Source organism: Anolis sagrei, chromosome 4 (genome assembly GCF_037176765.1).
Source record: "Anolis sagrei isolate rAnoSag1 chromosome 4, rAnoSag1.mat, whole genome shotgun sequence".
NCBI classification, from domain to species: Eukaryota; Metazoa; Chordata; class Lepidosauria; order Squamata; family Dactyloidae; genus Anolis; species Anolis sagrei.
Window position 1 is genome coordinate 102,098,304 of NC_090024.1, and position 14,794 is coordinate 102,113,097.

The 14,794-nt window shown below is 40.3% G+C and overlaps 1 protein-coding gene across 1 annotated transcript in view; it reads left to right on the forward strand.

Annotated features, from left to right (window-relative positions):
* The window catches only part of DNAH5 (dynein axonemal heavy chain 5), a 209,979-nt gene that overhangs the window by 72,516 nt on the left and 122,669 nt on the right, over positions 1 to 14,794 (forward strand). Inside the window, exons 26-32 of the mRNA XM_067467539.1 lie at positions 1,028 to 1,090; positions 3,086 to 3,324; positions 7,124 to 7,364; positions 10,982 to 11,181; positions 11,264 to 11,417; positions 13,226 to 13,389; positions 13,887 to 14,043. Coding sequence (XP_067323640.1) covers positions 1,028 to 1,090; positions 3,086 to 3,324; positions 7,124 to 7,364; positions 10,982 to 11,181; positions 11,264 to 11,417; positions 13,226 to 13,389; positions 13,887 to 14,043 — 1,218 coding nt within the window. The remainder of the gene's footprint in view (positions 1 to 1,027; positions 1,091 to 3,085; positions 3,325 to 7,123; positions 7,365 to 10,981; positions 11,182 to 11,263; positions 11,418 to 13,225; positions 13,390 to 13,886; positions 14,044 to 14,794) is intronic.

The following is a 14,794-nucleotide window of genomic DNA, read 5'->3' on the forward strand; positions in this document are numbered from 1 at the left end:
TAATCAACAGCAGCAATTTATACAGTCTAAAACATATTAAATAATTTGACAAATGAAAAATAAAACCTATTAAAACAACTTTAGATAATTTAAAACTAAGCACACGTGCAAATTTGAATCAAACCAAGTGGCCTCGAAAGCTCTAGGAAAAAGCCATATGATCATTTGGTACCACAGTGGCACAAAACTTTGTCACCAATCAACACCTAAGGGTATAGTATTCTATGAATAGGATGATGTGTAGAGAAGTCCCTCTCCTAATTCCTTCTGCAGTACTTTGTCTCCACTAATAGGATTAAGATGAAGGCCTCTGCAGCATATCTTGATTCTTAGGCAAGTTGTCCTTCTACATTTATGGGTCATGGACTGGATTATTTATATATTACTTTATAATTGCAGTAGTATATAAATAAAAGTTATGAATATTATTTCCCCCCTTAGAGAACCTTTCTCTAGGTCCTTCAGCATTATTCTGTGGTTAATAGAATCTGGAGAAAAAATATTTTTATCTCCAGTCCAGGCTTTAAACTGGGAGAGAATTCCAGAATTATAGTGTTACATCCAATAGAATTCTTATACTGAAGATGTTTTGCCACCAGCGTTATAGAACGGAGGCTATCAGATGATCTGATCCTGCAGAATTTTAGGAAATGTAGTTTAGGGAAACCAAGGACCTCTCTAGCTGAGAACTCCAAAGGTTCCGCCCTAAACTACATTTCCCAAAATTCTGCAGGAGCAGCTCCGACGATTGCCTCTGTTCTGTAACACTGGTTGGGAAACATTCACAGTAAAATACCTAACTCTTGGAAAGGGTTAATGTGATTAGATAGTTCTTAAAATAAAGGCTTGTTCACATACACATGGGAACCAGAATTTTTACAAGTTCTACTAAGACTGCTAAAATAAACCATAAAATGTTGCCACAATAGAGATCACAATAAATCATTAAAACCTTTTATGCCCTTTCCCCCCTGAAAGACTTTATGTGTGACATATATTGATATGAAGCAACACCTTTCTCTTCCAGAATGGCCCCATGGTCGCTGGTCTTGAACCCCAGGAAGCCAGTGACAGGCTGATCATGTTCCAGGTACATCAATCATAGGATTAATGAAGTATCACATCATCCTCAACTCTTATATGTCACTAAATATACAGTTGTGGTTTCAAAGGTGTCCTACTTTAAGGGCCTACCTCTCCTGCTGATGGTGGAAGGGCAATGTGTGAGAAAAGTGATTCCCTCTTGTCCAAAAATTATATGTGCAGTTCTGCTGGATTGGGCCACTTTGTTTCTTTGGATAATCTTGATTTCTGTCATTATGGCAAAGGGACAAAACAACTTTTCACCTACTTTCCCCCCCTAATGCACAATATTATAACCTTTCTCATGACTCCACTCAGTCAACCAACTTTAACTAAAATTTAAAAAGCCTTAGTTTTTTGTTACTTTTTAATTTCTACCATATGGTATTATCAGGATTGTATTTGCCATACTATTTATTTATTTGTCATATTTATATCCCACCCTTCTCACCTTGAATATTCTAGACCTAGCATGGATTTGCAACACAGGCAAACTTTTGTTCTGAAAACAGTGCAGGAAATCACCTACAAGTATGTGTGTTTTGGGAACGATGTAGGTGGAAACCGGCAATTAATTTGTATGGGTATGATTTTTTCCCCTATGCATTAACCCTATTTAGATGTTCAGCAAGTATTTGTAGCTCACGTGTGCAGAGAGGAGCATGCTAGCTCTGCTTCTCCGATTGTTGTGCTTTTCTGATGTAAAACATGGAGTGTCTGAACAAGAGAGCCTGTTGTTTTAGCCAGAACATTGATGACCCTCCATGGGTATAACAGGCATTCACATTAGAAAAGTGATGATAGGAGGGTGTGGGGAGATACACCCTCCTTCTTAATGAGCATGTGGGTACCCCATTCTTACCTCAGCAGCTGAAACTGTGATAGCCAGTGTTTGCAGGGAACTCCAAGGCTGGTGAGAAGCAATGGGCAGTGACATATGGATAACTCATCCTGTTCTCTGATCATGATGATGGTGGTGTGCATGTGGATTGGGCCAAAATGAACATGATCCATCTGTTCAGATGGCTACAAAACCCAAGGATACTCCAGAATTCATGCAAATTCAGATTTTATAATAATTATAATAAACTTTATTTATACCCCGCCACCATCTCCCCGATGGGGACTCGGGGCGGCTTACATGAGGCCAAGCCTAACAACACAATACAATAAATAAAATTACAATGCAATCAATAACATAATAAATTACATAAAGCATAAGAAAAAGAAAAACAATATAAAATTAAAATAAAATCATTCATAACACAGTAACAGTGAGCGGGATGCATGTACAGAATAAAATACTAAAGCTAAAAATGTGGGGTGAGATAGTGGTGGAGCAGATTTATTTGTGTGGGAGAAACTTCAGAAATGGGGCCGAGAGGAGTCTTCGTACAGGTGAGGAGGGTGTGTACTCTAAGGACAAACGTTGAGAAGTCATGACAATATCAGGTTGTATGGTTAATCACCAAAGGCTCAACGGAAGAGTCAGGTTTTGAGACTCTTCTTAAAACTTCCTAGAGTGGGGGTTTGCCTAACCTCACCAGGTAATATATTCCACAGTTGGGGGGCCACCAAGGAGAAAGCTCTCTTCCTTGTTCCCACCAGGTGGATCTGGGATAATGGCAGGGGCAAAAGGAGAGCCTCCCCGAAGATCGAAGGGATTGGGCAGGTACATGGAGGGAGATATGGTTAACTCCTAACTTTGCCCAGAATGGAATAAAGTTGAGTTAAGAGCAAAAAACCCATGAAACTTACCAGTCACTGTGTATTGGTGATTGTAGATAGGTTCTATGAACAGGAAAAAAGAGAAGAGGGGAAGGACTATTGTCTTCCCATTTGGTTCAAGCAAAGTTTATCTGTTCTTCCACATTCTTAATTTTTGCCATTCTGACTACATGCTGAAGTTGCTTGCACTGGCTTCCCTAAGTGGTATAATAATTTTATTTCTTAAGATCTCAAGCATTGTGAGTATACTTACTCTTTCATTTTTAAACTATAGAATCGATTTGACAATCTTTATCGGAAATACATCACCTACACTGGAGGCGAAGAGCTATTTGGCTTACCGGTGACTCAGTACCCACAGCTCCTTGAGATAAAGAAGCAGCTCAACTTGTTACAGAAGCTTTACGGTCTTTACAACAGTGTCATTGAAACTGTAAATGGCTATTATGATATCCTCTGGTCTGAAGTGAACATTGAGAAGATTAATAATGAACTCCTTGAGTTTCAGAACAGGTGGGAAAACATGGAGGCATTAAATCTGTGTTTAGCACAAGTTACTGTGACCTCTTATCTGAAGTGGGCTGTAGGGAGCATGTATTTACTGCTACGAATTTGGTGCTAATCTTTAACTGCGTAAAGCAGATCTCTCAAAGAAAAATAGAAGGAAGATTTTTGCTTTAATTAATTGCTTTTAAAAAATGTAATCCTCTTTAGAATCTATATTGCTGAAACACAATGATTCACGGATTTTATTTTCATCCCCTTACGTTGCTCTCCTAGATTAAGTTTTCACATTTCTGATAACTGGGAAAGTGTGCAGGTTCTTGCTTTACTTAGATGCAGATGTGCTTTGAATATCAATGGCGAAATTGTATATAGGTCTGTTTTTAAATAAAAGTTTAATAAGTAGAAATTGCCCATTTCTTTCCTGAACTATAGATCAGGGTAAGACAGTGGTTCTCAACCTGTGGGTTCCCAGATGTTTTGGCCTTCAACCAGGCCCGTAGCGAGGGGGGGGGGGTTAGGGGTTCAACCCCCCCCGAAATGTTTCAGACTTTTTAAAAAAAACCCTGGTTTACTCATGAATTTTAACTGGTTAACCAAATCCCCATGCTAAGTCTATGAGATGCAAAAAATCAAGAGTCCCTCCAGAACTGCAAGCACTATCTCAAGCAAATATTAGCAATTTATTCACACTGTCATTACTTGCAGCAATAGCTGATGTAGTTGTTCTGGTACAGCTGTACCGGGAGCTCCAACTTTATTTGCTTTGTATTAAATGTTTGCTTGCAGTCCTAGGTTTCAGGGATTCTGCAGATAGGTGGCTTCTTTGGTTGCAGTCATAGGGCAAGTCACTTGTCCATCATTGTTAAGTTTTGGTCCCGCCCCTTGCTCAGGGCAATTGGGAAGGGAAGGGAGCCATTTTTAGTTAGTCTCAGCAAGATCAGTTTTCCTCTCCCCAAGAAATGGGGAGAGAAAAAACATTTGTCTGCCTCACACGAGGCAGGGAGGAGTTCTGGAGGAACCCTCCAGAACATCTGGGGGCGTGGCCTGCTAACACAGGCCAGGCCCTCCCAGGCTCATTCGCGCCTGGAAGTTGGCCCACCACTCCCGCCCATTAACAGTATAATTTGCGGTTGCCTGCGGAGCCGGGTAGGAATTTTTTCCTCTTCTTGTTTTATAGGAGAGGTTTTTTGCCTACCCTATACTGTTTAGGGGCTAGATAGAGGAAGTGGGTTACGCGTTAAATAGGCCAGGCGTAAATAGATAGGGAAATTCCTTTAGTCGGTGTGCACCTAGGGCACCCCTTTAAGGGGTGAAAGGCCTTTAAGTTAAACACTCACCTACAGTGTAAAGGGTGAGGTGTGTTAATGGCCTTTATTTGGAAGGAGTCTCGATACAAGAGCTCTGGAAGAGACTCCTCATTCCTTTCCCTTGATGGTGATACGGTTTGATTACCGAAACCAGGTGCTTCGCCCGGAAATTGTTATTGTCGGGTAGTGATGCTACCTGGGTTAGGTTACACCAGTTCCTTACACCCTTGAGTTAAGTTAAGAAATTAAATAGGTAACGTTAAATAAAAGTTGCCCAATTTGAATCCAAAACATTGGTGTTGTGTCTTCTATTCTCGTGCGTTTCTTCGTGGGTTGGCAGACAAAAGCTTATGTATAGGATGTGTGCAAGCCTCCCCTGTACAAAAGCTTCAACCCTTAAGACCTTCCGGGGGAGAAAGGTCTTAAGAGTCTCCAAAGAATTTCCAGGAAAACAGCCCTAAAGACCAAGAACTCCAGCTGGAGAACATCTCCTGCCTTGCTGGTAGGTCCACTCGGTGTTCGAGACGCAGTTCGACCCAGTAGCGGAGCCCACATCAGTAAGGGTTAGATTACAGTCAGCCTGGGAGAAGTTAAAAAAAGGGGATTTTCCTTTAAATAAGAAGTTATTGAAGACAGTTGCCTGTCCTTCGTGGGCAAGTTTAGGAATTCACCAGTTGCCTAAAAGCTTGGAATCATTTGCTTAACTTTACTGAAGACAAGAGAAGTTTCTGTTTGATTGTTCATTAATAAAAGACTTTGTTGCACTTCTCAAGCCATCTAAAGACTGTTTGTGGTGGAAACCTCTGAGAACTTCTCTTTAGGCCCCCTGGCTTCCCGCTGGGCAAAAGTTGCACATCCTGTTCTAAAGACAATTATTTACAGGCCCAGCGCGCGACAGAACAGTTGTGAAGCAACCAAGTTGGGGGGTGGGGGATGTTGAATGCTATCATTAAGGAGGCCAGACTTGGTGGAGGTGGTTGACTAGGGTGGAGCTGCAGGCTATTGAAGGCTGCTCTGCCCCCTGCTGTGCTCTTTGCTTCAGTGTGAGCTAGGAGGCAGGTTTCAACTCCCCCCCCCCCCCCAGCGAAAATTTCAATCCCTCCCGAAATTTTTTTCTGGCTACGGCCCTGCCTTCAACTCCCAGAAATCATAACAGCTGGTAAACTGGCTGGGATTTCTGGGAGTTGTAGGCCAAAACACCTGGGGACCCACAGGTTGATAACCACTGTCTTACCCTGAGTAAGGAATGTGTGGCTGTCCAAATTATTGATCTGCAGCTTTTACTTTTTCTCACCATTGTCTATCTGCCTAGGGCTGATAAGAGCTACAATCCAGCACCATTTGGAGGGCCATATACTTCTCATACCTGCTACAGATAGATAGTCCCCTTAAGGAAGAAAGAATCATCTATTTATTTAGCAAATTAAAAATGAAACCATGAAGTTGTAGAAGACATTTAAGTGTTAATGAAGGTTTCTTTCTTGATATACTTTTTGCATGCTTCTGTTCTTCACCTGAGATGCTGCAGAAAAGACAGAACTGAATTTTCATCATTCAAGGAAAAGATCAACTGAATCTTAGATGACTTGCATATAACACTGCATTCTTTCTTTAAAATGTACATGTATTAAGCTATTCTGTGGTTTAAGTTGACCTAGCTAGTATTAGCTGAATTTCTGTTATGACTTAACTGTCCTTTTGGAATTGTGAAGAAAGACAAAAAAAATGTTTTTACATATCTATTAGCCGTCCCCTGCCACACGTTGCTGTGACCCAGTCTGTGTATATGTGTTTTGTGTGTGCATATATGTGTTTACGTGTGTATATATTTGTGTATATGTGTGTTTGTGTATATAGATATATGGGTGTATATGTGTGTGTGTGTATTTATGTGTGTTTGTAAATATTTGTGTATTTGTGTGTTTATATGTGTATATGAAGATTGTGTATATGTGTGTGCTTGTCTATATGCATATTTGTGTGTATATATGTGTGTATGTATGTGTATATGTATATGCATGTGTATATGTATATATGTATATTTGTGTGTGTTTGTACACACACACACACACACATATATATATATATACACACGTGTGTGTGTGTGTATGAATGTGTGCATGTGTATATGAGTGTATGTGTATAGGTATATATGGTGTTTTTGGGGGGTTTTAAGCCTGTTCTGCTGAGGTTTTGTATGTGTGTGTATGTGTGTGTTTAGGGGTGATGGACACTTGTTGGACTGTGTCTAAATTTAGTGTCAATTCATCCAGTGGTTTTTGAGTTATGTTAATCCCACAAACAAACATTACATTTTTATTTATATAGATTGAATATTACCCTATTAGGGTAATTATAGCTGCAATCATTATGCATACATCTTTGGAAATAATACTACTGAATTATTAATATTTACACATAAAATTTTGATTGTGTTGTGAAACCTTTTGAATTGAATGTTAACAGTTATTGTTGGGTGTGTCTTTGTGTGTATGTAGGTGCCGTAAGTTGCCACGAGCTTTGAAGGAATGGCAAGCCTTTCTGGATCTTAAGAAAACAATAGATGATTTCAATGAATGTTGCCCTTTGTTTGAGCTCATGTCCAATAAAGCCATGATGGCCCGTCACTGGAAGCGTATTACTGATCTTACAGGCCACAATTTTGATGTTGAAAATGAAACTTTCAAGCTGAGAAACATCATGGAAGCACCTCTGCTGAAATATAAAGAAGAGATAGAGGTACTAATGCTGACAGGTTTAAGAGGAATCCTATAGTGTGTGGTATGACACTTCCAGTATTGAAATACGGGCTGGTAAAAATGTCAAAACCCAAACCGACTGAGAAATGGACAGTCATTTGTTTTTCATTTTGATTTTTTAAAAACATTAAGCAGTATGTACATACCGTATATACTTGAGTATAAGCTGACTCGAATATAAGTCAAGACACCTGAATTTACCATAAAAACTGGGAAAACTTATTGACTCTGAAGGTGGGCAATCATAGAATCATAGAATGAAAGAGTTGGAAGAGACCTCATGGGCCATCCAGTCCAACCCCCTGCCAAGAAGCAGGAATATTGCATTCAAATCACCCCTGACAGATGGCCATCCAGCCTTTGTTTAAAAGCTTCCAAAGAAGGAGCCTCCACCATACTCCGGGGCAGAGAGTTCCACTGCTGAACGGCTCTCACAGTCAGGAAGTTCTTCCTCATGTTCAGATGGAATCTCTTCTCTTGTAGTTTGAAGCCATTGTTCCGCGTCCTAGTCTCCAGGGAAGCAGAAAACAAGCTTGCTCCCTCCTCCCTGTGGCTTCCTTTCACATATTTATACATGGCTATCATATCCCCTCTCAGCCTTCTCTTCTTCAGGCTAAACATGTCCAGCTCCTTAAGCCACTCCTCATAGGGCTTGTTCTCCAGACCTTTTATCATTTTAGTCGCTCTCCTCTAGACACATTCCAGCTTGTCAATATCTCTCTTGAATTGTGGTGCCCAGAATTGGACACAATATTCCAGATGTGGTCTAACCAAAGCAGAATAGAGGGGTAGCATTACTTCCCTAGATCTAGACACTATGCTCCTATTGATGCAGGCCAAAATCCCATTGACTTTTTTTGCCGCCACATCACATTGTTGGCTCATGTTTAACTTGTTGTCCATGAGGACTCCAAGATCTTTTTCACACGTACTGCTCTCGAGCCAGGCATCCCCCATTCTGTATCTTTGCATTCGTTTTTCCTGCCAAAGTGGAGTATCTTGCATTTGTCACTGTTGAACTTCATTTTTTTAGTTTTGGCCCATGCAGCAGCTAGTGGTAAATTTCAAAATAAAAATAGATACCAATAAAATTACATTAATTGAGGTCAAATGATTTGAATCCTTACCGTATTTCAAAGCAAAATAGTAAACTAACACTGTAAGCGGAAAAGTGGGGTCGACAAAAACAATATGGTATCAAGAATAACTTTATGATAATAATAATAAAACTTCAATTGTATCCCACCCTATCTCCCCATGGGGACTCAGGCCAGCTGCCAATATAGTAACAGGCAAACATTCAATGCGTATATATACACAATGCAAAGCTATATATAAACCACATATGCATTTCCCCCTGAAACATTTACAATTATCTCTATATATGTGCATTTCCCTCCTGCAGTATTTGCATGCCCTGTATATCGATGTTTGTATCTATCTAGACATCTCTCTCTATATGTGTGTGTGTGCATTTTCCCTGCAGTATTTATAAGACCTATATATCTATACTCATATCAATCTAGACATGTCTATATATATTTGTGTGTGCATTTCCCCATGTAATATTTGCATGCCTTATATATCTATATTCATCTATCTATCTATCTATCTATCTATCTATCTATCTCGACATCGCTCTACATATAATTATATCTATATTGGATTTGCAAAGACTTGCAAACATATGAGGGGAAATTCATATATAAAATAATGTATACATATAGATACAGATATACAGGTACATGGAAATATCTAGCTGCCTATATGTATATAGGATTTGCAAAGATCTGCAAACATGAGGGAAATTCATATTTACAATTAATGTATACAGATACAGATATATAGATACATAGAGATTGCAAAGGCTTGTGAGGTGAAATGCCTATATATCTGTAGGAGACTAAGAAATATTTCAGGAGAAAATGCTTTTATAAGATTAATGGATATTCCTGACTTGCAAGGGCTTCTCTCCCCCTCCTTTCCCTTTTCAAAACATTACAGCCTGGGATAAGAAGCAGAGCAGAAGCAGAAAAGAAAACGCACTGTTTAGGGAAGGGAAGATAAGAGAGAAATATATCATATATTGAAAGCAATGGCCTCCAGGCTCCACTGCCCAGCTTGACCCATTATAAGCTGAGGGAGGCTTTTTCAGCCTGTAAAAGGTCTGAAAAACTCAGCTTATCTTTGAGTAGATACGGTATGGTGTGTCTGCGTCTGTCCTATGACTTTTTAAAAGCTAAATTAATGCTTTTGGATGCAAAAAGGCAGTCCCAGGAGTGACCTGGAGGGAGGCTAGGCCCAAACACACACACAAAGCTTTGAGTGATTGAGGTGACCCTCGCGTATCTACTTTGCTTCTTCACTGAATCTTATTCTTACTCAGCTGATGAATTAGTGTACTTGAGAAACTTGCTGGCTGGGGAGTATGATATCTGAGTTGAGAAAGGAAATCCCATCCATCCTTTTAAGACCCAGGAGGTAATGTGTAGGTAATGGATAGCATCAACAGCACCAGGGATAACTATTTAGTGAGCAGTTGTGAACTGGTATGGTGTTGCATGGATATACCATCTACCTCCACTATCAGTGCCTTAAAGGTGTAGGTGTTCTTTCCCTTCCCCCTTAATCATCATGTAAGAATCACCAGTAGCTTCTGATAGTGGAACACCTCTCTGTTGGCTGCCGTATCCAACTAACACATAGGATTAAATCATCAACTAATCTCTACATCCCACCTCGAAGTTTAAGATCTTCTGGGGAGGCCCTGCTCTCGACCCCGCCAGTCTCACAAGTGAGGCTGGCGGGGACGAGGAGCAGGGCCTTCTCAGTGGCGGCCCCCCGCCTGTGGAACTCACTCCCCGGGGAGATTAGATCGGCCACTTCCCTCCTAGCATTTAGGAAAAAACTAAAGACCTGGATGTGGGACCAAGCCTTTGGTCACTCTGACAACTAACTCAAGGACCTGGTGACAGACAAGGACAATCGGAGTAGAACGGATGTATGGACTCTGATATATGGACTCTGACATGAGATGGTTTTAGGTATTATGTTTTTATGATGTATCGATGTTTTAATCTAACTGCTGAATTGTTATATTTTTTGGATTACTTGTTGTGTGATTGGGCATCTAATTGTGCCCTCCCTGTAAGCCGCCCTGAGTCCCCCTCGGGGTGAGAAGGGCGGGGTATAAGTGAATGAAATAAAATAAATAAATAAATTTAAACAAAGATTAAATTACATTAGCAATGGGTAATGGCAGAGGTAAGATCTTTCAACAATAGCATCAACTCATTATTGATGTTTTGGCCTTCAACTCCCAGAAATCCTAACAGCTAGTAAACTGGCTGGGATTTCTGGGAGTTGTAGGCCAAAACACCTGGGGACTCACAGGTTGAGAGCCATTGATTTAAATGCAATATTGTATCCCTAAGCAGTAATCATGCATTTGCTTCCCCATAGTTGGAAATGGCCTTATGGCCATCTTAAGGGATTTGCTTCTGCTCTTAAGAAATTAATTGTTACATTAGAGAATATTCCAGGTATTAGGCAGGAAGTTTCAGGTTCTCTATCTTAATTTTGGTTTTGATTTGGTAGGATATCTGCATCAGTGCAGTGAAGGAGAAGGACATTGAACAGAAGCTGAAACAAGTGATTGCCGAGTGGGACAACAAAACATTTACTTTTGCTAATTTTAAAGCCCGCGGGGAGTTGCTCTTGAGGGGAGACAGCACTTCTGAGACAATTGCAAGCATGGAAGACAGCTTGATGGTTTTAGGGTCCCTGATGAGTAACAGGTAATATAGAAAACCTCTTGCTGCCTTCTACTTATATGTTTATGTGACTGTTTAAATATCTTGGCTAAATATATTATTTCAGATACAACACACCTTTCAAGGCTCAGATTCAGAAGTGGGTACAGTACCTGTCCAACACAACTGACATCATTGAGAACTGGATGACAGTACAGAATTTGTGGATATACTTAGAGGCTGTCTTTGTAGGTGGAGACATTGCCAAACAGCTTCCAAAGGTAGGAGATTTTACTTGATCCTGTAGAATTTGACAAGATGTTTAGGCAACCTGTACCTCAGAAATGGTTGGCACTCACAATGTAACAAATATATAAATATGTAGGCAAAGGCCACATGCTTACATTAAAGAATAGCATAGGAAATTCCAAAAATACTGATATAATGAGTATAGATTTCATAGGAGAGATTCTAGCAGGGGAGCGCAGCTATCGTATACCCAGGACCGAAGACTGGAGAACTCAGTGCATTCCTTCTATACCTGGGATGTCGTCCTCTTCACCAAGCACGCAAGTAAAAAATTTCAAATACCTAGGACTTTGGTTCAGTAACAACCTGTCATGGTCCACTAATTTAAAATACATACTGTCCCGGGCCCAATCTAGCAACAGTGTCATCAGGAGATTTTTCCACTCCAGGGGCAACCAATATATCCCCCAACTCTGCAAGTTTTTCAAGCAAAGGCAATAGCAAAACTACTCTATGGAGCTCCCATTTGGTTATCCCCTAATAATAGTGCCATTAGATCAGTGGTTCTCAACCTGGGGTCCCCAGATGTTTTTGGCCTACAACTCCCAGAAATCCTAACAGCTGGTAAAGTAGCTGGGATTTCTGGGAGTTGTAGGCCAAAAACACCTGGGGACCCCAGGTTGAGAACCACTGCATTAGATCTTTTCACTCAAAATTCCTCCACAAATTAATTGGTGTCTTAAACTGCATCCCGTATGCAGTTCTATGTCTAGAATCTGGCCAATACTCTATAGAGGCTACTATCTGACTAAACATAAAATTTTGGCTATATATTCACTATCAAAGGTGAGTTGGGTCAAAGCCCCAGTAATTCTTTGACCCAATTCACCTTGAGTGAACTCCACCACTCAAAATGGTGCACAACAGTCCTAGCAAAGATCCGGGATTTGGGCTATGATAGCGACTTCTTGAATATGCTAACTTTCACTGAGATCTTTACCCTCATTAAAAAGAGCTTGCTAGGAAGGGATTATAAACAACTGCTGAGCTTGACCAATAAATCCTGTTCACTGAACATAGCAGTCAGGGCCGTAACCAGATTTGGGGAGGGGGTTAAAAGTTCAACGCTGCTCTGAAATGTGTCAGGTTAAAAAAGAAACCTGGTTTACTCATAAATTGGTTAACCAGTTAAAATTCATGAGTAAACCAGGTTGGGGGGGGGGGTAGAACCCTTAAGCCCCCCCCCCCCCCGGGCTATGGCCCTGATGACAATCCCATTCATACAGGAAACCCATCGATTTATATTGCAGTGCTCACTAACCCATCATACAGGAGAGCCTACATGCTGGCTAGACTTAATATTATGCCATTGTTTTATATTGCAGTGCTCACTAACTCCTCATACAGGAGAGCCTATATACTGGCTAGACCTAATATTATGCCATCTACGCTCCATAGAGGAAGACTCAACGGTCTACCGAGCGATAAGAAACTTTGTCCTTAGCACAAGACAGCTGGATTCCATCCCGCATATTCTTCTGCACTACCCACTTTATCAGGAACTAAGATCTAGCTTACTACCACAAGTTATAGATTATTTGAAAAACTATACTGACCCAGACAAAATAATTATGCTTTTAAACTGCCAAGATTTTAAACGTTGCCTTTCAGTGGCAAGGATCCTGAATGAAGTCTGTAAACTGAACGTGTAGCAAATGTGAAGTTTCCTTTTTGTAATATATACTGTATTTTATACTGTCTTGTTATATATGTCAATAAAGGCCTGTTGGATTGGAAAGATTTCATAGGAGATATCATCTTCATTTGTATCTTTAAACAGGAAGCCAAGCGTTTCTCTAATATCGATAAATCATGGGTGAAGATCATGACCAGAGCCCATGAAATACCAAATGTGGTCCAGTGCTGTGTTGGAGATGAAACAATGGGACAGCTTCTTCCACATTTGTTGGATCAACTGGAAATTTGTCAAAAGTCTCTGACAGGGTGAGGCTACCAACAGAGAAATCCTTGAGTAGTGCAGAGCCAATCATGTTCGTATTTGGAAGCCTAGGATACTTTTGAGATCTAGAACCCCTAGCATTTTGTTATCAGAATATTTATGTTAAAAATGTCAATTCCAAAATATTCAAAATTGAATGACACTGAAGGCAGTTATTGGAATAAGATTACTTCTGCCTTTTTTAGTAGTCTATCTAGTTATGGCTTTAGCTTTTGCTTGCTAACTTCTCATTTAAATTATGTATGTCTGAGACCTTCATCAGTTTATGCAAAAAATGGCTTGCAATGCTAGACAATATCATCAGACCATTTTAATCCCAGGGAACCGGATTTGGCTCAACCTCTATGACTAATGGAACATTCACATGTGGGAATTCTCAGCTTATTTGATCAGTTACAGGATAGCATGAAGCTCAATTTACAAACGCGATCTTTTCCAAGATCACTCCATTTCTTGAGGGTCTTTTGTTGTTTAATTCCAGGTATTTGGAGAAAAAGCGCCTTTCGTTTCCCCGTTTCTTTTTTGTATCAGACCCTGCTCTTCTGGAAATCCTGGGCCAAGCTTCAGATTCTCACACAATCCAGGCTCACTTGCTAAATGTTTTTGATAACATCAAATCTGTGAAATTCCATGAAAAGGTTTGTGTGATTTTAACACCAGTCTTATAAGGGGATCAAAAGTTGTCCAAGGTTCTGAGAACCTGGCAATTTCCTATGTACAAAAGATCAGAAAGTTAGATTCTGTATTAAATGTACATCTTAGGGCCATTCCACACAGCCCAGAATATCAAGGCAGATTATCTGTGTGTGGACTCAGATAACCCAGTTCAAAGTAGATATTGTGGGATTTTCTGTCTTAATATTCTGGGACATAGGCCTGTGTGGAAGGGCTCTTAGTGATGAATGGAAATATGTAGTACTGCTCAGGCATCCTAAGACAGTAGAAGTAATTATGTGATGAAAGGGGAAGGTGTTGTAATACCACTTCTTCAACTCTCTCTCTCTCTCTCTCTCTCTCTCTCATACCCCTCTCGCCCCATTCATTCTGGATAGCCTTACTATGCACAGGGCCTCTCCAGGATTCTCAGTATTCAAAAATTAGGGTTCTGGATCATGGATGAAGTATAGAGGCTAAATCAGTAATATGATTTTTGCAATTTGTATACTTTTGTATTATGATTTTATGTTGTAGACTTTTCTGTTTTGTAGCTTGATGTAAATCTGCCATGGAGCAGCCCCAGATTTAGCACATTCATGGTGAATCTATGGCCATTGTCTACACCACAGTTTCTTAACTGTGGGGTCGATTTAATTGTATGTTGGAGTCACCTTCCCTTCTCTCTTTCTTATGTTCGCATGTCTCCCTGCCTTCCCTTCTCTCCCACATGCA